Source organism: Magallana gigas, chromosome 1 (assembly GCF_963853765.1).
Source record: "Magallana gigas chromosome 1, xbMagGiga1.1, whole genome shotgun sequence".
NCBI lineage: Eukaryota > Metazoa > Mollusca > Bivalvia > Ostreida > Ostreidae > Magallana > Magallana gigas.
In genome coordinates this window covers 47,770,173-47,794,618 of record NC_088853.1, presented here as the reverse complement: position 1 = coordinate 47,794,618, position 24,446 = coordinate 47,770,173, and the positions used below count along the sequence as shown (strand labels likewise).

Here is a 24,446-nt window from a genome sequence, read left to right as displayed (position 1 = left end):
AGATAAAAATAGCCTTTAAAAAAAGTTATATAACCTTGATGTTGAGTTTTCTTCATTTTAGTATTTCATAGAGGTTCTTGTGCATCATATGAAATAAAAAAATATCATTTGATCAATTTTACTTTATTTATTGGCTAATGAAAATTAAAAAGCAAACTATATCTAGTCTGCCCCGGATAATCATTTAGGTCTTCTTCTTCTTCTTTTTTTTTGGGGGGGGGGGGTATATTATATAACACACATAGTTTCACCGAGGAACAGATAAAATCGAAAAATGGCAAATGTATTGAGATTTATTTTAGTATATACGCTCCTTCTTTATGCCCGGAGAAATCAAAACGATCATTTTTACCGGGGGGTGGGGGTTGGGGGTGTCTGATATGAAAATATGACACCTAGTTCTCAAAACTGAGAAGGCATTTCGAAACAACATTCTGTAACTTTTTCCATCTAGTGAATAAATAGTTTGAACACAAAGGTTTTTTTTATGAATATCGAAATGTCCAGCCGAAAGTTTGATAAACAATAACTTGGGACAGACTATGGAGGGAAGATTCATGTTTATTGCCTGTGCTAAATGTTTTAAATAATTTTCAACGTAGTTCGTTGACCATTCTGCAGAATCAAAGAAGTTCTATTGTGGCCATTTTTTAAACAATAAACAGTCGCATGACCTGCTACGTATCTATATTGCCGCACGAAAAACCAAAGAAAGTGTTAACTGTTTATATTTACATTTATCTCTGGATCAACCATCCGTAAAAGTAAGCTAAAATACTTACAAGTATATCATATATCCGTCGTTAATTATTATAAATTATAATAGTAAAAGTTTTAAAGAAAGTCTGAAGCAAGTAAAGCGACGACATCAGTAGTAAATTACCTGAAGAATTTAATGACATTTATTATTTCCACATGTACGTAATGGTCCAAATCTAGCGCAAATTTTTATACGCCTCATATTATGTACAACTTTTCAACACGTAAGTGAAAGGAACTGTAGCTCCAATGTCATCCTTCATATATGTGGAGATCACCGTGGTAGCTACAATTTAATGGAAGTCTGAGGTCAGTCCGTGCTCCCAGTGTAGCGTTAGTTTTAATCGAACAAGAAACACATTAAAGACATCATTGAACAATATATTATTTTCTACTATAGCTACTAAATTAAACTACGAGGGTCAATCAAAAAACACAAAGACAATTTGTCTCTCGATCACATATTTTTCATGAAAGTCCTATCTAACAGATAAATATGTACACCAACACTTATTTTATTGATATGCAAAGTTTTAGATAAAACGGTATTTTTGTTACTCCTTTTTGAAAACAACATGTTTTGTCACCACGGCGCAGGGTAACGTTCAAAACATGACGACAAGAAAAAACACGCAGTTTATAGATATACACCATATTATTTCACGCTTAGGTTCTTGTGTCTTTAACCTTACAATTTAAAATGGCACTGACATTTAATATGTTAAACTTAAAAAGCAGTTTTTAAAAGTTAAAAGGAATAGGTATATTCAATTTGAGAAAACTTTTACCATAAAAAAGCTGCATATTACTTTATCAGGTTAGCTAAAACCTAATGGGTTTCTTGTTTAGTATCCCACTGAGTTAAACTAGATTAAAATAATCTTCTATCATATTTGATACAAAACCTAGCATAATCGTTATCCCAAAAAGCGTCAATATTTACCATATCTAGTTTTGAAAAAAAAATTCAAATTGCGTTGACTTGATCCCAGAAATACATTTTGAAACTTTTTTTCCCAGAGTGCTTAATTTTTCAAAGCGCGTCGTGACAGTACAGGCGTTATACATGTATAACGCCTCTTCCAGGAATATCTTTCTTACAGGAATATCCTTCTTAATTACAGGAATATCCTTCTTACAAGAATACCCTTCTTACAAGAATACCCTTCTTACAGGAATATCCTTCTTACAGGAATATCCTTCAAAGTTCAGACTTATCAAGACAACAAAAATGTAGGCGAAAAAAGTATGGAATGTAAATATTTTTTATTATTTTCCAATAATGAAGCATCTTGGTTTTTTTTTTATATGGAAGACCAATAGTGCACATATAGATGAAGTTGATGGTTGATACAATGAAAAATACACGTATTATGATATAGACGTACAATGTATGGTTCATTAAATGCAGAGTTTGCTCATGAACTGTTACACATATAAGACAATGTACAACCTACGCAGTGTCATAGGCAACAAAACAAAAATAATAATAAGTGGTTGGCATGCATAAGTATAAATAATGGTGCTATCATTGACAATTATATTTTTATACATCATTTTACATGAATGGTATACTGATTTTCTACCTGAAATGTGGACAAGTGAAAAATACTGCCTTAATAACATATGCTTTTGACAAAACTTTCCCAACAGATGAATTCATTTTTTCTGCATTAACTAATATATATATTGTATTTAAAGGTTAAAAAAAAATCAACATTTTTTTTTGTTATTTCTTAAAAATTGTGGCAATGATTTTTTTCTTCCAATGTTTAATAAATGAAAGAGGCTTACAAAAAATATGAAATGTTACAAAATTTTGTCTTTGAGTATTATCTTATAATTGTCCGTGCTTTAGAAATGGCATACACACATAAAGAAAATAAGAATTCTTGTTCAGTTGTAACCTATTTCGGACTCTACTTAAATGTTTCACAACCATAACAAAATTACACATATATAAACTTACAAATAGATAAAGACAAAACTTTGAATACTTTTCAAGACAACGAGTTCAAAATATTGCAACATGTTAAAACTAGATATCACAACCAATATACGAAATTATACTCCTTAAAGGTCCATGGGATTTTGAAAGCATGAAGATTTTTTCATAAATAATTCTCATTATTAATGAAAATGGAACATTTTTTATGAATCAAAATTAAAAATATTTTTGTGAATTATGTCATTTTCAAATATCAAGGGAGATCACTCAAAGACTGTAAAAAATCGACCAGCAAATGTGTCAGAACTTTCTTCGAAATCATCTAAAAGGCTAGAAAATTCTTAGCTGGACCGATTCCTGCAGTCTGGGAGGCAGGTTATATCTTTTAATGAAGGGACTGGGTTGGACAAACAAACTCGTTATTCTGATGTTATGCTAAAGTTGAAAAACAAATGATTGTCACCGTACAAGTTGTCCAATATCAGCAATTTCAAATGTTATATTGCAAAAAAAAAAATTTAATAACCACAAAAAAATGTATACAAGTAAATCTGCCTAAAGATTATTGCATAAGTCTCAGTTCCTTTGATTTAACTGTGATACAAGTCCTGGTTTAAATAGGCACAGAAAACATTGGGTATTGGTTGTTTATCAGTTTCTTGCTTCTATATGTGCTTATATATCTGTATAATATTAACTGTTGAAAATCCAATACAACTTTGAAAGGGTAAAAAAAGAATAACAAGTTATCTATCTTTCTTCATAAATAATCTGAATGCAACAATTCAACTAACACTTTGCAAAAGCATAAAAAATAATCCCATGTTTGTTTTCATTCTAACATGTACACAGAGTAAAACTAGGTAACACTGAATCATTTTGCACTTAACAAGGTTTTATATTAAAACACACACTTGTTGCATACAATTTCATCATCAACAAAGCATTTCACGATCACTTCTTAAACAACCAGCTTGTTAAAATAATTAAAACAACTAAAGACAAAGAAAAAAAAATAACTTCTTTAGTTGCTACAAAAATATACAATATATCATTTCAAACAAAAAACAAAATAAACAAATTTGGCTGTAAACTATGAGAAACCATTTACAATAAAAATAAATTTTTTAACAGATGACTGTGTGTGTTTGGGGTGGGGTTGTAGGTGGACAGTGTCTTCTATATATAATTAACATGCATTTTATTTTGCTCAAGTTAAGGAATAAAAAACCTTTTTTTAATGACTGTTCAGCACATTTTAAAAAATTTTTTTTCACATGTAACAATGTAATGTTTTTATCACAACCAATCAGAAACCTCTGAATTCACAACCCCATTGGCTATACCATGAATCTCAAGTCTATCATCAATCCACGGAACATCAAAAATAAAATGAACATCCTTGCGGCTTTGTTTTTGGTTATTTTAGTATGCTTTCAAAAGTCTCCACCCTTCTGCCTGCCTTTAAATCATCATCATCAATCCAGCATTATTAATCTTCTCTCTTGCCTGTTCACCATTGCACACGAGTACAAAATGTTCTAGTCTTACAAGTGTTTGGTTCTATGGTCAACCAGCAGTGGGAAGTCAATGTCTGACACAGAACATGATTCGTTTTCCTCAGAAATGGTCAACCAGGACAGAAACACTGTTTTTACCCACACGACCTTGAGCCACACCGTCCATACCAGCCAAGGTCATATTCTGCCACTGAGTGGGGTGACCTGCAAAGATAATGCCACACATAAATACACGGTAGTAAACTTCAAATTAGGGAAGCTTTATATTTCCCCAAGGATCCATCTATCATTTTACTATTACAGTTAAACAGAAAAAAGTTGCAAGGAATCTGAATATTTTGAATTTGAGTTTCAAGTTGTAAGAATATGGTGCATACGAGGGTTGTCCCAAAATAGCGTAGACAAGTGGCGTTATTCAGTTAATCGAAGACAAAGGAAGATGAAATTTGTGCCACAAAGGGTTCAAGATATTTGCATTCAAATAATGTTTTAAAATCGAACATTGTTTGAGATTAAATTAGTGAAATGAAAACATGTTAGATCAGAAATTCGACATGCGGCGCAATGTCAAAAACAAAAAGTTAAAATCAACATGATGAATTGAAAATTGGGAGGAAAAGTACTTTTCGAATTAAAAAATTCAAATAAAACATACACTGATATTTGATAATAGTTCTATTATTTACTCAGAAAATGTTTTGGCTATAACAAAACTTTTAAATATTTTATAGCGCGTTTTGTGACAAGTTGAAAAGTTAACTGGTAATAAAATGACGTTGTCAGCGTTTAAGGCGGCGCAGCAGTAACTGATACAATTTTGTAAAGACCATGAAATAAATCCTAAGCGGCTTTGGAAGTAAATGAAATTAACAAAATCGATGAGAAATGCGTTTTGTGAATAAGTAGTTAAACAACATTGAAACTATTTGAACAAGTATGATGACAATAAGTGGAAAAAAGAAACCCCGAACGATATCAATGGACGTCAAAATGTTGAACGACACATTTCGGTAAGACGGACGTTAGACAACAAGTAATACGGGGCAATTTTGGAGCCGACAGATCATTTGTACTTAGAAAATATTTAAAAAATACAAAACTAGAAATATATATTGAATGTGCAAGCAGGGTAAATGTTGAAAGATAATATTTTTTCTAAGACATTTTCGGAAATAAAACGTAAATGTTATCGTAAGCGATAAGGAGGGTTTAGCAACAACGTAAAACTGGAAATTTTCGACGTCGCATATTGCGCCGCCTGACAAAACTTGTTGTTACTAATTATTGATTTTCTCGAGAAATAAATAAAGTACAGATTTGAACTTTTCAGCATTGTTTGCCAAAGGGTCATTGAAGAAAACACAGAAGTCTAATGAAATTGCTGTGAACAGATTATAAATTATGTGTCCTGTCTACATTATTTTGGGACAACCCTCATATCTTTTGAATTTTCAAAAAAATATTTTTAAATCCAAATTGCAGATTAAATGGGCCGTTTTACAGACATTGACTATCTTTCCTCTACATTTCTATTCAGTACAAGTATCTTATCACTAGATACTGTTTGCCAGATTGCTCTGTGCAATAAAAAAAACTGTTAAAGCTAGGGCAATTCTGACTTGGTTTCTAATATAATCCACAATATCTTTTAAGTTTATAATGCATTTCTAAGATTAGGGCAATGAAATCAACTTTGCTACGAGTGTTAATTTGTTTTAAGTGTAATCCCTGAGACCATGTTTTACTATTAAGGTAGACGCCTCTCACCTGTGGGGGAGTCGCTGGACTTGAGGGCGAACGACCAGCTGTCAGGGTTGACGGAGGCGCAGTGAGGGAGGCGGAGCTCCACAGGCAGCAGGAACTTGAGGCCGTGCGGTCCGCACATGACTAGAGGGCTCAGGAGGGTCTCCCCTGCTCAAAACAAAATAATACATGCTGTGTAACAGTTTATCTGCTTTACAGTTTACCTGTGTCAGGTGTGTTACAGTTTACCACAGTTTACCTATGTCAAGTGTGTTATATTTTACCTGTGTCAGGTGTGATACAGTTTACCTGTGTCAAGTGTGTTACATTTTACCTGTGTAAGGTGTGTTACATTTTACCTGTGTCAAGTGTGTTACATTTTACCTGTGTCAGGTGTGTTACAGTTTACCTGTGTCAGGTATGTTTAAAGTTACCTTGTTCAATGTTTCAAAGTTTTAAGCACTAACAAAATCATGTGACTTATTTTCAGAAAAAAAAACTAAATCATGACTCTCAAAAACAACAAATACTTGACCAATCAATACAAGATTAATGTTCACTTTTTTTTAAGAAACAGAAAGTCCCTAACCAACATATAATATGTGAAAAACATTCAATATACAATGCTATTTTGTACAGTAATTTTTTTTTTTGATATATATATACAAATTTAATTTTTTTTTACTTCAAAGAACATTACATGCAAAATGAAACAGGCCTATAACCAATTTGAAAGCATCCAAGACATTTATTTTTTGACAGGAGTACAGACCTTTATCCTTGTCTAGGGGTGGCAGAATGTTGTTGTCCTTGCACACCTTGAAGTAGATTTCTTGGCTCACTCCTTCAGGAATGGCACCTTTGGGAATCACTATACTGACACCTGAAATATATAGTCACACATCTTATTGTTAAAAGGAAAGTTTAACACATATTCATTGAAAAATGTTCAGTTCATTTTGTGCCGCACTTCTTAATTATCCAAACAATTCAAATGCTTAAAAAAATGTGCAAGTGTTGAACAGTTTACCTTGAAGAATGTTATAATTTCTCTATATCAAATGAGATACAATACACCTACATCAGGTGATACACAGTTTAAAAGTATCAGGTGTGTTATTGTATCAAGCATGTTACAGATTACATGTACCTGTATCAGGTGTGTTATTGTATCAAGCATGTTACAGATTACCGGTACATGTACCTGTATCAGGTGTGTTATTGTATTAAGCATGTTACAGATTACATGTACCTGTATCAGGTGTGTTATTGTATCAAGCATGTTACATATTACATGTACCTGTATCAGGTGTGTTATTGTATCAAGCATGTTACATATTACATGTATCTGTATCAGGTGTGTTATTGTATCAAGCATGTTACAGATTACATGTACCTGAATCAGGTGTGTCATACACATAGCTTACCTGTTTCGGGGGACTCCAGCACCCCTCCCTGATGGTCAAACACACCCCTGGCTGTAGCCACCACTGTGTGGTTTCCTTCGATCAGTTGACCATTATCTGACCTAAATAAAAGTCAAAAGTCAAGTGTTAGCTTTTTTAAGGTTTTCCGCTCTCAGCGGAAAACCTTACTATTATTCTGAAAAATTTTCAAATTTCTTATTATTTTTTTTTTTCTTCTAGACGCCAACTTTGATCCTTAATATCTCGCTCGTTTGTTCACCGATTGTTTTCAAATTTTCAGGACTGATAACATGCCGCGTGATGTAGTCGTTGCATATTTTAGTTGAGGAAAATCCCTATCCGGTTTTGAGTTATTCCCCTTTTAGTAAAATTTAACGACTTCTTTTGTCCAGGGGGTTTAGCTTTAACGATGACTTGCAGAGGTTCAAAGATGGGCTGGTTTGGAAGCTAATACATTGAATTTGTGCGAGATATATTTCATTTATTATTTAAATGCAAATAAAAGGGGTGGTATAGATGTTGAAACAAAGGTAAGAAAAAAAATCAAAAAAATTCGCGTATTTTCCGTGTTAGTTTTTTACCTGATAAAAATTTGTTATAACATGTATTTTAAAAGTTCTTGGTCTTACCAAGACCTTTCATTCGGTATACCGAAAAAGGGACTGGCCCTTATAATTAGGGAGTTAGAGGCGTCCAAAGTTTCTTGTCAATAACTTTAAAAGGAATAAACATTTCTAATGCATTATTGAAGCAAAGTTGTAAAGAAATTAATTTTGAATCCTTCTATAGTATTCAATTTAATGTTTTCGTAATTTATAGTCAGTATTTGCAGAAACAATTGTTGTCAGTTCGGTCCATTTTTGTGGGGGTGCGCACGTTTATGGGGTTATGAAAGGGCGTCTTGTAATGCACTAACTGATACATGTAGCGCGCAAAAATAATTCCACATAAAATTCCCAAATGTTTTTATACATATGTACATTTTCATTTCATATAGATAAACCTCTTTGACCTTATTTTTGTTGTTTGTTTCATAAATGTGCCCCTGTCTATATTTAGATGCATTACGAGACTCAGGTAACCGATCGATAGGAGAGTCGCTAGCTGTATTCAGGCCGTCGCCTAGACGACAGTGCATGTGCTTGTAGAGCTGGACGTACACGATTAACGCCCCACTGTGTTACTGTAACAGAGACATTTTGAATTGTTTCAGTACTGGGAGATGTGTTAATAAAATGGTTCCAATGCATGGTAATTAAACTCAACTTTTCTACAATACGTATACACGGCCGTCATATAAAGCACAATGTGTATTACTGACATGACAAATGTACGCTGGCAATTTAAACGAACGCGGGATTGCTCCCGATAGAACAATTCTTTTAAAGCAAAAAAAAATATATACTGATTTGCGATGGATATAATATAATTATTATCGTGGAGATGATTTTAAAAAGTGAACTTAATATTCGTATACGATAATATTACTAAAACCGATTTGGTTTGACTTTACCAATCGCGTCGCGTTCAACTCTTTCAGCTACGTCATACATAAACAATACCCGCACCTTAACCACAATTTTTTTATTGGTGGATTCAGCTTACCGCTGATTGGCTGCTGGTTAACTAAGACTAAATTATGCACGGACAGAACAACAACAAAATTCACATGGGTACTCGTGACTGTCGAAATTGGGCTATTTTTCGAAAGTGTACACTTGTGATAAAACAATACATACGGTACATAACATTTATAGCTGTAGCTCTATGTATAAATTTTGGGTTAGAAAATATAAAGCTTCAGTGCATACAATACCTACATGTACAAAAAAACTTTACGGCAATTTGCCGCATATAAAAATAACGCTATTTTTGAAAAAAATAATAATTCTTCATTTAGTTTACTACTGTTAATAATTGTATTTTACTTGCCCCAAACTTTCTCCTATTAAACAACCTTCTTCCGTACTCGGAAGGCGGATCAAGAACTGTATTTTTTATGTATGTAAACAAACCATTGTTCATGTATGGAGCTGGTGATCGGCGGTTCAGAGACAGGTAAAATAAAGAAATCTGCAGTAAATGGTTTGTGGATATTATTACACCGAAAGTGATAGGGCAACAGAAGAGAAACGAATCGGACACTTGTCTAATGAAGACGCACATGTACAAACCCCCTTGCACTCTCCACTTCCGTCTCGTTCTTTCACACCATCGTTCAATTCTTTTATTGACTGTCGATTGCCGATCGAAAGGTGTAGAAATCGAGGAATTCATATCTATCACTTCGACTGGCAAGTTAGTAGGTAATACATGTGCATATTACACATTTACGGTATTTACATGAATTGAACGCTTAGCACATGCAACTTCTAAATATTATATTTTTTATAACGCCGTACTCTGGACCGTAGCTTGAGTTGAGGCTATGGTTTAACGCCCGTTTACAGAGACACATACAGAGAGAGAGAGAGAGAGAGAGAGAGAGAGAGAGAGAGAGAGAGAGAGAGAGAGAGTTAGTTTTGCACAGAATTTAAACATAGGGGATAGTCGATTTTGAATGAATAATATTAGGGGGAAATAAACTGTTCTGAGAAATCCTTCAGCTCTGGCATTGCATAAGCATGTACTGATAACTCCGTCTAACTCAACCAATCATAAAGTTTTCACAACGGCGGCGTGTAAAATTTATGCATGACGTAGCTGACAGAAATGATCGTGACGCTATAGGAAAAGTCAAACCAAATCGGTTTTGATAATATTTGAATCCAAAGCCGCTAGTTTTAAGTTACGGTTATTAGGGATATTAATTATGACTTGCCCCGCGTTTCAGGTTATTTACTTGCAAAACATCTACAAACGAAAATATCAAACAACCTTCAGCAGCAACTTATAAATTATTTATTCCATACACAATTCTAAAGAGGTAATTAAATAAATTTTATAAATGCTTTATACTTGTATTCGCTATCTTCCATGGAAAAAAGTGGCATGGAAAAAATGTTGTTCAATGTTCATCATATACGCTGCAGCATTAGCAATCGAAAATAATTAACAAACTGTATATTGATAGATTGACATATCAACAAACATTCAGACCCGCAATGTGTTTTCTTACAAGTTCTATAAAACGTAGACTCAATGACTGAATTCTTTACCATTTTCCGTCTGGGTTATTTTGAATCACGTGTGTACGTTATGTGTAGCCATATAGATTAACACTTTAAGTGTTTAATTTTTAAAAGAAATTGTGTACATGCAGAGCAATGCAATGCTAGGACAATAAAATTCCAACAATGTATATGTTCTACAATTAGCGAATGTAAGACGAAGTATTTGGGTGTTATATTTTAAACAAATATAAGTATTGCTTTCTTAAAAGCTTGCATTACTCAACAAAGTATTTTATTGGAATCATTCTTAGTTACCTTAGCTGCATATATGTACCGCTCGGTGTGTATCCCGGAAAAATTGACTACCATCCGAAATTTTTCATACAAGGTCTACAGGCTTGCAGCTAACATTACCTTTAAAAATACATTTTAGAATTTGCCGCTGTTTATAAATTCATTAAAAAGACGCGCAGAATCAAGTGGTAATATGTCGTTTGATATGGGATTTATGACGTCTATTTATATTGTTTTCATTAAAATTATTTCATTATTTCAAGCTTGTGGGTGGAATGAAATCAGTTTCACATTTTATATGACATAAAGATGTCCTCTCCCCACTTTTTCTCGAAGCAACTATTTTTATTAAATTTACATAAAAAAATTGAATTATCATGGAGTTGCCCCCCCCCCCCCCCCCCATTTTGGTAGCATGTAAAAAAAATGGTATGAAAATCATGAAATTATGAGTGAAATTTTGAAAATTTTGGAAAATTCAAAAAAAAAATTTTTTTGGTTTGTCAAGATTTGTTGGATGAGTTTGCCCCCCCCCCCACACTTTCAAAAACGATGCTACGTGCTTGGAAATTACTCATTTCTTTATTCCCCTCTTTAATAAACAAACTAACAAACATAACCGATCCAAATAAATATAATTACATGTATCAAAAATAAACTTAAAAAACAAACTACACATTCATCCTTCACCCACAATATTGCCTTTTCGATATTTGTCATCGTTGTAGACCCGTGTAACAATCTGTTAAGTAGGTGCTGGCACGAAAAAGAACCCCTTGCTGATCTACATTTTCATTAACGCATACAAAGAAAAAATATATTTAAGGTCTTCCGTTTCCAACGGAAGACCTTATTGTTATTGCTTTGTTTCTTTTTCCCTTTTATTTTTTTTTTTTTTCTTACGCTTTTTTGTACAAGCGATTTTTTGAAAACGACTTGACCGATTTTCGTGAAAATTTCAGATCTTGTAGATATTGATAAAAACCTTATATATAATTTTTTATTTTAATGACGTCATTTCCGTTCGGGAGATATTGACGTTTTAGTGATTTTTAGAGGGTCATTTTGTCCTGCTATCTTCTCCTAAACGAAAAAAGATATTGAATTTAAATTTTCAGGGATTGTAGACAAAAGATTGTAGATGTGTTTAAAGGCATTTGTGGTTGTCTGGCTTCAAAGGCGTCGAAGCTCGCCTGGACCCGAAAATCGAGTTTAAAAAAACGACGTAATTTTTAATGGTTTTCGTTCTTTATCTTTTGATTTATTTTTGAATTTCTTTTGATGTAAAAAAAAAAAGAGAAGAAATTGGTTCTTAGTCTCTCTTCATGCCTGTTTGTTAGCGGTTAATCCAAGTTGATTTTGAAAATCCTTTTGTAATTTAAAAAATGCGATGTAAATTTTTTTCATGCAATATTTCGGATAAAGCAATGAAGAGTTGTTTCTTGAAATTTTATTAGACATTAAAATTGTAAAATGCTAACATTGAAAATTGTGCCCGATTTCTTTCTTTTTTTTTAAGGTAAAACTTTATTGATTTAAAAAATGATTCTTTGAGACAAACAAATTGACATAATCAATAAGAGTTTGACAATCTCTAACTGCAGGTCTGTAGCTTTTAGTCAGAAAAAGAATCGGATGGACGACCTAGGACACAGATCGTCCATCCGAATTTCTTGAAAATTGCCATTATTTTCGTACGCGGACGCAATACTCACCGAGACTAAATGGTTCGTATCTTAAGTTTTAACTTTTAACTGCTTTGAAAGGTAATATTGGTTTTCTGAAAATTATGAACATGAATAATTAAATAAAAATGGTTAAAATTACAGTAAATTACCGGCATCGGTCTTCTCCGTGCGTGGATCTAGAAGGGGAAGGGTTCCTGACCCCCCCCCCCCCCCCCCCCAGCGAAATTTCTTTCAATTACGTGTACATTATAAACTTACCAAATATGCCTCGGACAATCCTTGGCAAACTCAAATAACCGTCTGACTTTTCAACCCCCACCCCGGAAAATTTTTCTGATCGGCGCATGTTCCCCCTCCTCAAAATACAAAATTATTCTTCAAAACCCCTTGTAAAATTTCCAGGATCTCCGCATATATACTAAGAGATTCATTGGCGCTTGCGTTCGATAAAATGCGTGTTAAAGGTTTGCCAATGGTCTTTTTACCATCTTACCGGGCATAACCATAGTCCCACTCTGTGAATAAAATGCGGCGAATCAAACTAGAGACAACGTGTTAAGATCTGTATTTGCTTATGAACATGTAGTATCATCGTGCAAAATGCACTCTTCAATCATAATTTTTTTTTACTTTACTTGTAAAATTCAACATATGTTTCGTAATTTTTTCTCACAATTTATTTCTTACATAGTTACTTTTTTTATTTAGTGATTGACACTTTTCAGACTTTATATGTGATTTCAAAGAAACAGAGTGTCATGTCTCAAGGACTGTTAATCTCTTAAAACAACATTGTGCAATTATCAGATTTTCATTTCTTGGACATCAAAGACTCATTGAGTTTATTTGATTATTTTATATCTGTGAACCTTTCACTCAGCTTACTTATATCATTACCTGTCAATTGCAATTTATACTCATTGTTAAGATTCTTATAAATAGTTATGTACAATTGTCAATGCGCAGTCTGGAATACGGCGGCCAGCCCCGGCCACGTCCGACTCTCCCAGAGTCTTGAGTCCGGAGGCCACTTCTGGCCATATCCGACTTGTTTGTAACATGTATGTCTGTTAAATTGTTATAATGTTGCCATCGTTGAGTCTCGTCCAATAATGTGGAATCCTGCATCAATTGCCTGTTTATTTCTCTGGAACTGTATACTGGTGGACCTTCGGGAATACGGCAAACCTACCCTTCGTTTTAGCTTACGGCCCACAGCGCGCCCCAACCTTTTACTTTATACACTTTACGCCAACATTCCCTCACCCGGTTCGTACTGCACACGACCGATGCAGATCCAGACGAATTCTCTATCACCGTAAAATCTACGCGGTCACAGAAATATAATACTTTGTTTCTCAGTGTTTACACATCTAATATTGTACTATGGTCAGCTATCAATTTTTTGTAATACGTCACAAGTATGACGCAGCTACGACGGAAAACCTAATCGTTGCTTGCAACGAGCTCGTCTCTAGTTTTTTTTTACTGTTTTTACAATTAAAAACTTTGGATCTTATCAATTCATCAAACTTATCATTTGCAAAGAATTTCATTCATAAATATTGTGTTTTAATTATGAATTTTAACCATGAACTTTTATCTATTAAACCACGGTCAAATTTTCTCACTCTATTCAAAAGGTTAAACTGACAGTTGACATACATAATTATTTTCGAAAAAAAAGAAGAAAAAATGAATATGAATTCTAAATATTTTTCTAAATGCATATATGGTAAACTGTGAGGCTTAAAAATCCAGCTTAATATGAAAATTCCAACTATAAGTCTTATATGTAAGCTCATAACAATTCATTTACCTGAGTACCAGGGTAAAACATTTGATATTCTTAACTTTTTGATAAATTGTACTAAATATTTTGACAGCCATTATACAGCAGCATGCCTTCATACACAAAGTTTGACATGAAAATCCGAATACATATAAAAATTGTTACATAATGCTTACTTGTAAATCTGTGAATTAATTCAGATAGAGTGATAATTCTTACTAGATCAAACACAAATTTGTATCATATTTTGGATTTGATTATTTTGTCCAATTTGACCCTACATGTACCTGTAAAAATATCTATCATGCAGCCATGAATGGCTTTTGACTTTAAGGGGGAAAACGACATGGATTTAAGGGGAGAATTTTGACTTTGTTCTTACCCAACAAGAAAAGTGTTGGAAGCATTGACTTGCTCAATGTTTGAACTTTCACCTTTGACCGCATTATCGCTTGCCCTTTGGTCAGTGTCTTCTGACCTTTGCGCACTCTCCTCAGGGGTTGAGGAGGAGTTTACCGTAGGTGCTGTAGGTGGGTTAGTATCAGAAGAGAGAGTGGCGCTACAGAAAGAAAAAAGACCAAACCAAAAGATAGACACCTCAAACACTCTCAACTTCCTGTTCAACCAAAACAAAATGGCTGCTATTTGATAATATTCATCAAAATTATACAAATTTTGTTATTTCATGTTGTTTTTTTTTCAGTTTTTCATTTCTTGCAATGGAATCTTTAAATTGACACTCAATTTATTTCTTGTCAAATATTCTTGTAATACTTTTCATAAATTAATGGTGAACTACGGACATTATGAGTGTTGAGGCTTCAGCACAATGAGATGAGAGTTCAAGGCATCAGTCACATTTAAGGTACATTACCACATTCACTCATCCCCCCCCCATATTTCATAACTTGAAGTTTTAATTTTGTTTTTTTAATTTAGCTGTTTGATAAGTTAGTAATCAAAATAATCATCAGACTTTATCTTCTTATCTCCCCATACTATAAATGTAGTAACAAGCTCACTTTTGTTTAATCTCTGTCTCACTTCTACAAAAAGAAATACGGTACATAGCAGAAAAGTGAGCTCATCTGTATGCTCTATGGCCCTACAGCTTGAATGACAGAACTTTAGTCCTTATGAATTAAAATTAAAGTTTACATAGAGCAGTTTCTCCCCAAATACATGTAACCTCCCTTATCAGAAGAGTTCTCTCTCTCATTGCCAGGACGGGGGCATTAAACATTTCTGCAAGACTGTGTGCCGTGAACTCTCTAAATCAAGAAAACTAAAACAGGCATAGGATGCTAACTAAAGATCTAAAGATATCCAAGTCACGGTATAACTCCATCACAACTAGATTTATGTACATGGCTATAAAATGACATGGAGAATCTAACTATAACAGAGCATGCAAATAAAATTCATGCACCAAAATTACTGGGAGTCTGTAAATATACTGGTACTTCATTAGATCATACATGTACAAAATAACAAATGATCAGGATGTCAGAGAGCTTCCATTCCTGTACATATAGCACAAACGATCCAGTGGATTGAGGATATAGATACAAACACTCTGCAATCCAACTTTACACAGGAAATGATGCAATCAAAACATCTCTGCAGACCAATTTTCGTTGGGATTATCTCTTTATGAAAGGAAGTGATATTCAGTGATATCGCAAGTGAACAACTTGAAAAAAGCCAACAAAGTCAACTTACACAAAGGAACAACTGAGTGCTAATTTGTGAGACACAATTTTTAGCCAAGTTTGATGCTGAGAAATTACACCCTTGCTCTGATGGAAAGCATGTAAGACACTTTGAATTTCATTAGTTAGTCAATCCATGTATATATACAAGTATTGGTCTCCAAATATGATATAATTAAGCCAATTTATTTCATGAGTACATGAGATTCCATACAGTATTTAGGTGTAAAACTGTTCTTGTGATTATATCAATAAATACACTGCCTAGTGAGATATGTACTGGGCTCCCGTCTATGCATCTCAGAGATTCTCTGTGGTGTCTGCGATATCAAATACCACTTTCTTACCCAATGTTAAGGGACTCGAGTTTCAATTGTCGCAGATTCACAGCAAAAGGTTCCTCATCAGAAGCTGCAGGGTCGTCTGCCAAGTCTGGATCTCCTTGTCCATTATGATTGGAGAAGACAGTTTTGGAGGTTGTTTTTGGCTTATTTTTGTCGTTGGCGACTTTGACATCGTCGTCATCATAAATATCGTCTACACAGGTCTCCTTGATGTCTTTGTTGTAGGCCAAAACATTTCTTTTTGTGATTCCCGACGTTCGCCTGTAGGTTTTATAAATGGTCTGTTTCTCCTGCGTTACTTCGTAACCTTGTTTATCGCTTTTTACAGAGACGCGGACTCTCTCGGCAGACTGATCGCGTCTGACGTAGCCGTGCGGTTCCCTCCGATTTTCTTGACTCTTTCTGAAATCTTGGTTCCTTCTCTCCGACCGACCATTGATGACCTGAGGATTCTGTCTGACCTCTGAGCTTTTTGGTTCGTTAGTCGGAGATTCGTGACTGATTCCACGAATCAGAGAGTGTCCTACTGAGGGCTGATCATACATTCTGTCATAATCTAATATCTCCATCACCTCTCGATCAATCCCATTGTTTGTATTAGGTTTGCTTTGAGCCTTTTTGTCAGCGGTCTCAACAGTACTCTTTTTAAGAGACACATTTGAATTATCAGCTTTTCCCGCAGCTTGCAATTTGATAGGGACACTCAATCCCTTGCTACCACCTTTATCAAATTCCTTTTTCCTGGCATCACCGTTTTCCAACTTTTTCGGCAATTTTTCTCCATTTCTATCTTTGTCTTCCTCATTTGTTACCTTTCTCATGTTACTTGAATTTTCTGGAGAGTTTTGACTCTTCTTTGTTCCAAGCTGAGGTTTTTTGACCTCTTCTTCACTCTCCACCAGTGAGTCAATGGAAGGACTCCTTATCACAGACCCTTCGCTAGCAGTTGACGAGTCATCGTCGTCTTCAACTAGAGTACTACTGGAGGGACTCTTGACCAGTCCTCCTTCTACTTCATCCTCTTTGCCATTCCTTTGCAGCCCATTACTAGACATCTCATGAGCCCCCAAAGATGAATTTTGCACATCACCACCCTGTTTCCTCTCTGTTTCGTTGTCCTTCATTTTATCATTACCTTTTACACTGTTTTGGATATTTTCTGGTGATTTCTGTTCATGTACCTCTTTCTCTCCGGTATCTGGACCTCCAGCTCTCACATCCTCAGAGCTTGACTTTTCATAAGAGGACATTCTCCCATGGGTTCCTAATAGGCCCCTGTATCTATCCAGCCGATTACTGGTGGGCGACACTTTCTTGTCATCTCCCAGTTTATACCTATCTAGTTTCATTCTAGGAAAATTGAACACACTGGCGGGTGGAATGGCTTTCTCTTCTGTTCCCTCAGGTTTTCTGTCGTGAGTGGTGGACAGCCTTGAAGAAGAATTTGTGATATGATTGGAAGGGATAGCATCCTGTCCTTCTTTTTCTGGCACTGGATCTTCTGCCATCCTTGCATAATCATTATCTTTAGTCTTGCTATCCTTCTCATTTCCAATTTGGTGCTTCGTTCCATGTTGTGCAGGTGCCAATTGATCCCTTTTCAAAGGAGGAGAAAGATTAATGCTATCTTTAACATTTTTCTTTATTTCTTTATCCATCTCCTTCTCCTTATTGTCATCACTATCATCATCATCATCATCATCATCATCATCATCACCATCATTGTCAAAAGCATTGTTGGCTCTGTCTGAAGTTCGTGCAAGATGGGTGCTTGCACTTGGGTATTTTGGCAAGTTTTCTGTGTGCAATTCATGAGAATAATCAGAGCTATGGGCATCATCCATAAAAACCTTGATTTTCTCTGTTCTGTCATAGGTTGGGAAACCTGTACTCCCTGTGGGACTAAATTCCTCACTGTCATAGGCAGAATCCTCCATCTTCCCACCTGTCTTCCATTTGCCATCTGGTCCATCAACACTTGACACCCTCACTGCTTTCTCTCCATAATTGTGCATGTTGTCAATCTTCCATTTGCTCTCTGGTTCATCAACACTTGAAACCCTCATTCCACTTCCTAGATATGTTGGTGTTTGGTCTGCTTTCCATTTTCCATCTGGCTCATCAACACTTGAAACCCTCATATCTTTCCCTCCAAAATTTTGCATCTTGCACATCTTCCATTTGCCTTCCGGTTGATTCACACTTGAGATTTCTGATTCTTCCTCTCTGTAATTTTGCCTCTTGCGGTCTGTCTCCCCTTTATTGTCAGGCCAGTCACTAGCTGATCTTTCCAACACTTCCCTGATACTAATAGTTTAAACAAAAAATACATGAATAACATGTATATAATTGATTAACAGGGAACCCCTATAGGTAAACTGCTACACTTCCTGGTTACACATGTTCTCTTACCCCTCCTGCCTTGGCTGTGAGCCTTCTACTGGATGGTTAGCCTCATTTTCACCAAGTGGTTGCTTAGGAGCTGTGTCAGTGTCACCACTTTCAGATGCACTGACATGATGTGTGACATGTGTGTCGTCATAGTGATTACTTACTGTAGCACTATCAGGTTTAGGACTTGATGTTCTAAATCACCAATATCAAAACATAATTATGTTTTATACATGCAAAAGATGTGTCTGCAATTTTAAAAAAAAAACCTAAAGTAAGTCTATCCAAGTGAAAGTATATGGAAGATCAAAAGATGAAAACTCAAGGAAATGAATAATCAACCAAAAATATGAAATATAAGAGGATGGAAGCTTTAAGAATAAAGATGACTTGCTCTTAACCACTACATGAAATACTAGCTACATATAACTAAAGAAGTCAGAAAGTCAATGAAAAAATACAGTGCTGCATGCTGTAAGAGAAAACTTTGTTACCAGTTCAAGATGCCCAATCCAGTAAATATTCATAATATGCTCATGAATATGCATTCCATCCACTAACCTTATATGTTTGCTGGGTTCAAAGCCCTTTCCAGCTGGCACTTTGCCAAACGTAGACATGGCGGGTTTTCTGTAGGCTTCGAAGGCGCTGCCGTGGTCACTGCTGTCCTCATGGCTGCTCCGCTCCCGGTCACTGGCCTCGTGGTTCACAGCCCTACTGTGATCTCTAAAGAGAAAGTAGATCACAAACACTGTAGATGTTACCGTAATCTCTAAACAGAAAGTAGAAAACACTGTAAATGTTACCGTAATATCTAAAGAGAAAGTAGAGTAAAAACACTAGATGTTACTGTAATCTCTCAACAGAAAGAGAAAGATGTTAACCTAATATCTAAATAGAAAGTAGATCAAATCGTTGATCTCCAAATAGAAAATCTATATTGGATGAAATCTTTTAGTGTATTCCAATCTTGATACAAAGATAAATATATCTGAATCTCTTATATTTCAAAATTTGATGGTATTTTCTTCATATATAGTTTTCTTTATCTTTGTTGGTATTTTTATATCTGCAATTGCACCCCTATTCCACTGCAAATGAAAATGTTTAATTTTTGTCCTTTCCTTCACTAATACTTTAGTAAAATACTTGCTTTGTGTGACAAGTCAGTCTCCTTTGATTTCTACACTCATATTTTGACAGTTTCTATTAGAGAGACTGGCAATTCCAGTGTTTAATTTTTTTCAAGCCCAGCATCTCAATGAGTAAATCCTTAGAACGTCTATTTTATCACAAAGTACCGGGGCATTATACAACAATTCTTGCTACAATTTGAATACATGAATACTAATAAAACTATGTTTCTAGCATATTTCAAAAAAAAGTCCAGCAATGTGTTTTTTAAATCTCTATCTCTATCTCTTGAAATTTCAATTAAAAGAATCAGCTTGTACAATTTACATGAATTAGTGATGATGCAAGTGACAGATAAACGTAAGACAATACAATTCAGGATTTTTCAGTTGAGATATTTTTATCATTCATAATCACCCCTATAAACTTATAATTAATTTTAGTGACAAATTTTTTCACAAAGCTATGGATTCAATTCAAATTTAATAAGATTTTTAATTAATAACAAATCCAAGTTTTGATAATTTTTTAATACAAAGAAAAAGTATCACCTGTGATGATTTTCTCCCTCCCAAAATGTAACAGTTTCTAATCATAAGCTAAGCTAATCATAATGTATTAGGATAATGTCTGATTATATATTAAAGTCTTCAAATAAAATATTAATTTACATCACATGTAAGTGTTACATCTTTGTTAGTGGGGAGTGTTTGAATTACAGGTGCTAACATAATTCTACTCACTATGGCAAGCAGGAAAAAGTCAAGGCAACATCACTGCTCCTTGTCTCACTCATACAATAATCATAAACTGGGCTTAATTAAAAAGAGGCTCAAATAGATAATTGTGCAGAGGGCAAAATAGTTGTCTAAGACTACTTAGAGATATTCAATAGACTACTCATCTAAAAAAGTAAAGTGACAAAATTGTGCTTTGTTTGTGCATTTGGACCCAATCACCGCTAGTTTGAACTAGCCTACAAGTGTGTCGCCATTACCCTGGGTCGTCTCGGACAGAGTGGAATGGTTTTATGGCGCCATAGAAACCAGGTGTAATGAGGTTCTTGTATGAAGAGAAACTAGTCCCATTGCCACTATTTCCCTCGCTAGAACTTGATCGTCCAATCAGCTCCTCCGTTTCTCTACAAATTTGTCTTTTTATGTAGATCATACACTAGATTTATCACCCCACCCTCAGAATTCCCACCAAGAACAGAATCGAAGACTATTAAAGCTCAACAAGCTCAATTTTAATCAACGCAGTCTCTTTTTAAGAAAGGAAAAGTGTGAGTCTGTAAAACTTGGATAGCCTACATGATTCTGATCCTGACATGCAGCATTTTCATGCATTGGAATCTAACAGGGACTACATATATAATAATCCATGCAGCTACATGCATATCTCTTAAGATAGGAATTATGGTCAATTTCTAAACATAAAGTATATCAAATTAATGTTTGGTTTTTGCCTTCATCAAACATCCCCCATCCTATCTCTATGTAGCTGATTGCATTCTTGTTGAAGAGACAACAGAACTATGGCCAGAAGTTGTGACGAGGAGTTTATTAGAATACATATAACAAAGCAATACAAAAACACTATTATAGATCTTATATATATATATCTATATTCTAAGAGAGCTGCTCACTGACCATGCATTTCTGTGACATATATATAGATATATTAATATAATAAATGTACAAATATATTAAGTGTCAAAAATATATATTTTTTTTTTAATATATTTTCTGTTAAAGCCATTATAAACTGTACAAAATGCTACAACATAGTTGAGATTTATTGAGTTAATTCCCAATTAAGACTGGAAGAAATTAATACATAATTAAACATTATTAGTATTAAACTGGAGTTGTCTACCCTCAACAAGAATGCAATGTTCACTTTTACCCTAAACATACACTTACTTCATCACTGTAGCAGCCATAAATTTCTTACCGAAAAAAATTCAGTATATCTTGTATGCATAACATCTTAAAAAGATAATATATCTATAATATTATAAATTTACGAAAAATGTATGAAACCATGACAAGCGAATAATCAAAAATCAAATAACTCTTAAAGACAGGTATAAATCACTTGTTGGACAGTGGTTAAAAAAAAAGGTACAAAGTTGGTGAATAATAAAGATGGATGTGAATTTTTCTGTTCCCAGACAAAAATTGAGAGTAGAAGTGGTGAAATTGAATAATTGCACAAAACTGTTGTTATGTTCTGCAAATATCGAAGATAAAAACAGGTCTCGGGATAAAAAGGCAGTCTTGTCGTAACTTATATCATCCATAAGGAATTTACTAAAAAATCTCAGAAAATTATCTTAGATAGCATTTTCAATTGCTCATAAATGTAAAGACAAATTCTTTCTTCTACAATGTAGATCTTAAGACCAAATTCTTGGTGATTCAGCGAGATATTTTGTGGTAATTCGTGGTCCTATCTCACAACTTTTGACAATTTCTGGACATGTGACCTTGACATTATTTAATTAACATGTGACCTTGACTCTATAGTAACTGCTGAGATATGACCTACAAATGACCTTGATACTATCATGCAACTGTTAAAAAAAGAGATAGCCAAGATGCTTGAATGGTGAAACTTGTACATGCTAACGTACTAGGAAATCTAATTCCGGGGGTATCACATGCATATATATCTCAGATAAACATGCTCACAATGCAAGATTCACACCAGTATTTGACAGTTATATCAACTTCTCTCCATCTGACTTATTATGGCACTTAATGGAACAATTACTAGTTAAATAGCTTTTAAAAATATTTTTCCAATAACACTTTTATATAACTTCTGGAAAAAAAATTAAATCTAAACAGCCAGTATTTTTTTTTACCCTAAACTTACAAGGGAAAAAGGGGGCAATAATAAACTTCAAATGCTAAAATAATATTACAAAACTACATAATCTGTAAACAGTTTTTGATGAATGAAAAAATCCACAAATTAACAACCAAAGACAAGGAGTGATGATAGAGATGTTAACATGTTAATACACATTCCACTAACACCAACTCGTGAACGTGCACATACATATTATGCAATCTAGATTACAATTTTCTTTCGCATACATTTTTGGAGGTAGACACATTCTTCATCAAGACTTCATCAAATTTCATCAGATATTCTTAACAATTATTGCCAGATCAGAAATAACATGTTTCGTAAGACTTTCAATGTGTTTTAGCCAAACGAATTATCAACAAAAGCTACATAGATGCTAAATCAGTCATCTCTTTATTTCAGATTTAATCTTAGCCTAAATTATAAAAAAGCAAAATCTATCATAAATGTTTTGCAATTTTGGCATAAGGCATTCATACTTACATAATTTCAGTTCATAAAACAAACTTAAAGGAAAAACCACTTGATGAAAAATGCCTCTGTTAAACACATAGAGATAGATACACACATCCAAACGGTGAGGGAAGACAGGCTACGAGCCCTGAAACACAGACCCAGTTATCTCAAAAATCACAAAAACACCAATATGTGAGCTGTAACCCCTCACCTCGGCCGCTCTGGACCTGGGTACCCAGAATCCCTTGCTCCCATCACTTCCCTGTTGCCATGGTTACTGGTAGGTGGGTGGTTTTCCTGCCTGGCCCTCAACTTCTGCAGCTGCTCGGTGTCCATGTAGATCTGGTTCATGAATGACCTTCCCCGGTCGTACGACCCCTCCCTGCTGTGTCGGTCCGGTGAGGCGTAGGGCCGGGCGTACACTGCGTTCTGATTGGGCGACGTCCGAGATCGGGGGGCAGAGTTTTGCCTAGGAGCAACATAATCATATGGATTTTCGTTTTGTTCATTGTAATGATGTTTCTGGTCGGGACCTGAATAGCTGCTTGGATCGGCGTAATTATAAGCTCTGAAAGAAAAAGAATGAGTTCCGAATATTTCATAAGCAGTGTTTTCTTTTTTGCATGTGCTGTATATAAATTGTTTTCTTCTTCCTTTTTTTTAGCTTGAAAATTGAGCTCTCTAGAAAGCAATTGTTCTCATATCTGGCTGGTATAGACACCTAGCTCCTGCACGACAACAATTTCCAGTCGTTCCTTTATACTAAATATTCTTATAAGAATTTTGATTTTCCATTATCGAAACATGATTCTGTTGATTATGAGGTAGTTCAATTTAGAGCTTAGTGGATCAGCCAAACAGAGCTGATCATGAACATTGAACAGCGTGTTCACAGGTTATGGGAAAAACCCCAGCGAGGCATGAACCCCTTATCACTACTGATCCTTATAGAAAGTCTTATAGAAAATCTGTTCTCTCCCCCTATATGACAATGACAATGCAAAGAATTATCCAGAATTATATTAGCAGATTTCTCTTTTTTAAGAACAAAGTAAATACTTTGACTTCTTATGCCCTACCACTTATTCTTTTGTAAAAAATGAAAGCTTAGCATAATTTTTCATTCAGTCTATGGGGTGAGCTAGGTAATCTCTCATACAAAACACAGACAGAGAACAATGTTTCTATCAAATAGCAGGCTGCAGCACTGAAGCTTCTGATTATACATGCAAAATGAAATGCCTT

General features: G+C 34.6%; 1 protein-coding gene across 16 annotated transcripts in view; it reads right to left on the bottom strand.

The window, feature by feature from the left end:
- Positions 1–2,010: 2,010 nt before the first annotated feature.
- The window catches only part of LOC105334159 (tight junction protein ZO-1), an 89,817-nt gene continuing 67,381 nt past the window's right edge, over positions 2,011–24,446 (bottom strand). For 10 of the 16 annotated variants that reach the window (XM_066069149.1, XM_066069117.1, XM_066069124.1 and 7 more), the window contains 10 exons: positions 23,413–23,769; positions 20,863–21,006; positions 19,293–19,457; positions 18,753–18,926; positions 16,344–18,647; positions 14,667–14,843; positions 7,398–7,498; positions 6,743–6,853; positions 5,995–6,138; positions 2,011–4,431 (listed from right to left, as the gene is read on the bottom strand). In XM_066069149.1, coding sequence (XP_065925221.1) covers positions 4,328–4,431; positions 5,995–6,138; positions 6,743–6,853; positions 7,398–7,498; positions 14,667–14,843; positions 16,344–18,647; positions 18,753–18,926; positions 19,293–19,457; positions 20,863–21,006; positions 23,413–23,769 — 3,781 coding nt within the window. In that variant the 3' untranslated portion in view covers positions 2,011–4,327. The remainder of the gene's footprint in view (positions 4,432–5,994; positions 6,139–6,742; positions 6,854–7,397; positions 7,499–14,666; positions 14,844–16,343; positions 18,648–18,752; positions 18,927–19,292; positions 19,458–20,862; positions 21,007–23,412; positions 23,770–24,446) is intronic. The other 6 variants (XM_066069155.1, XM_066069142.1, XM_066069141.1 and 3 more) reach the window with 6 other exon arrangements.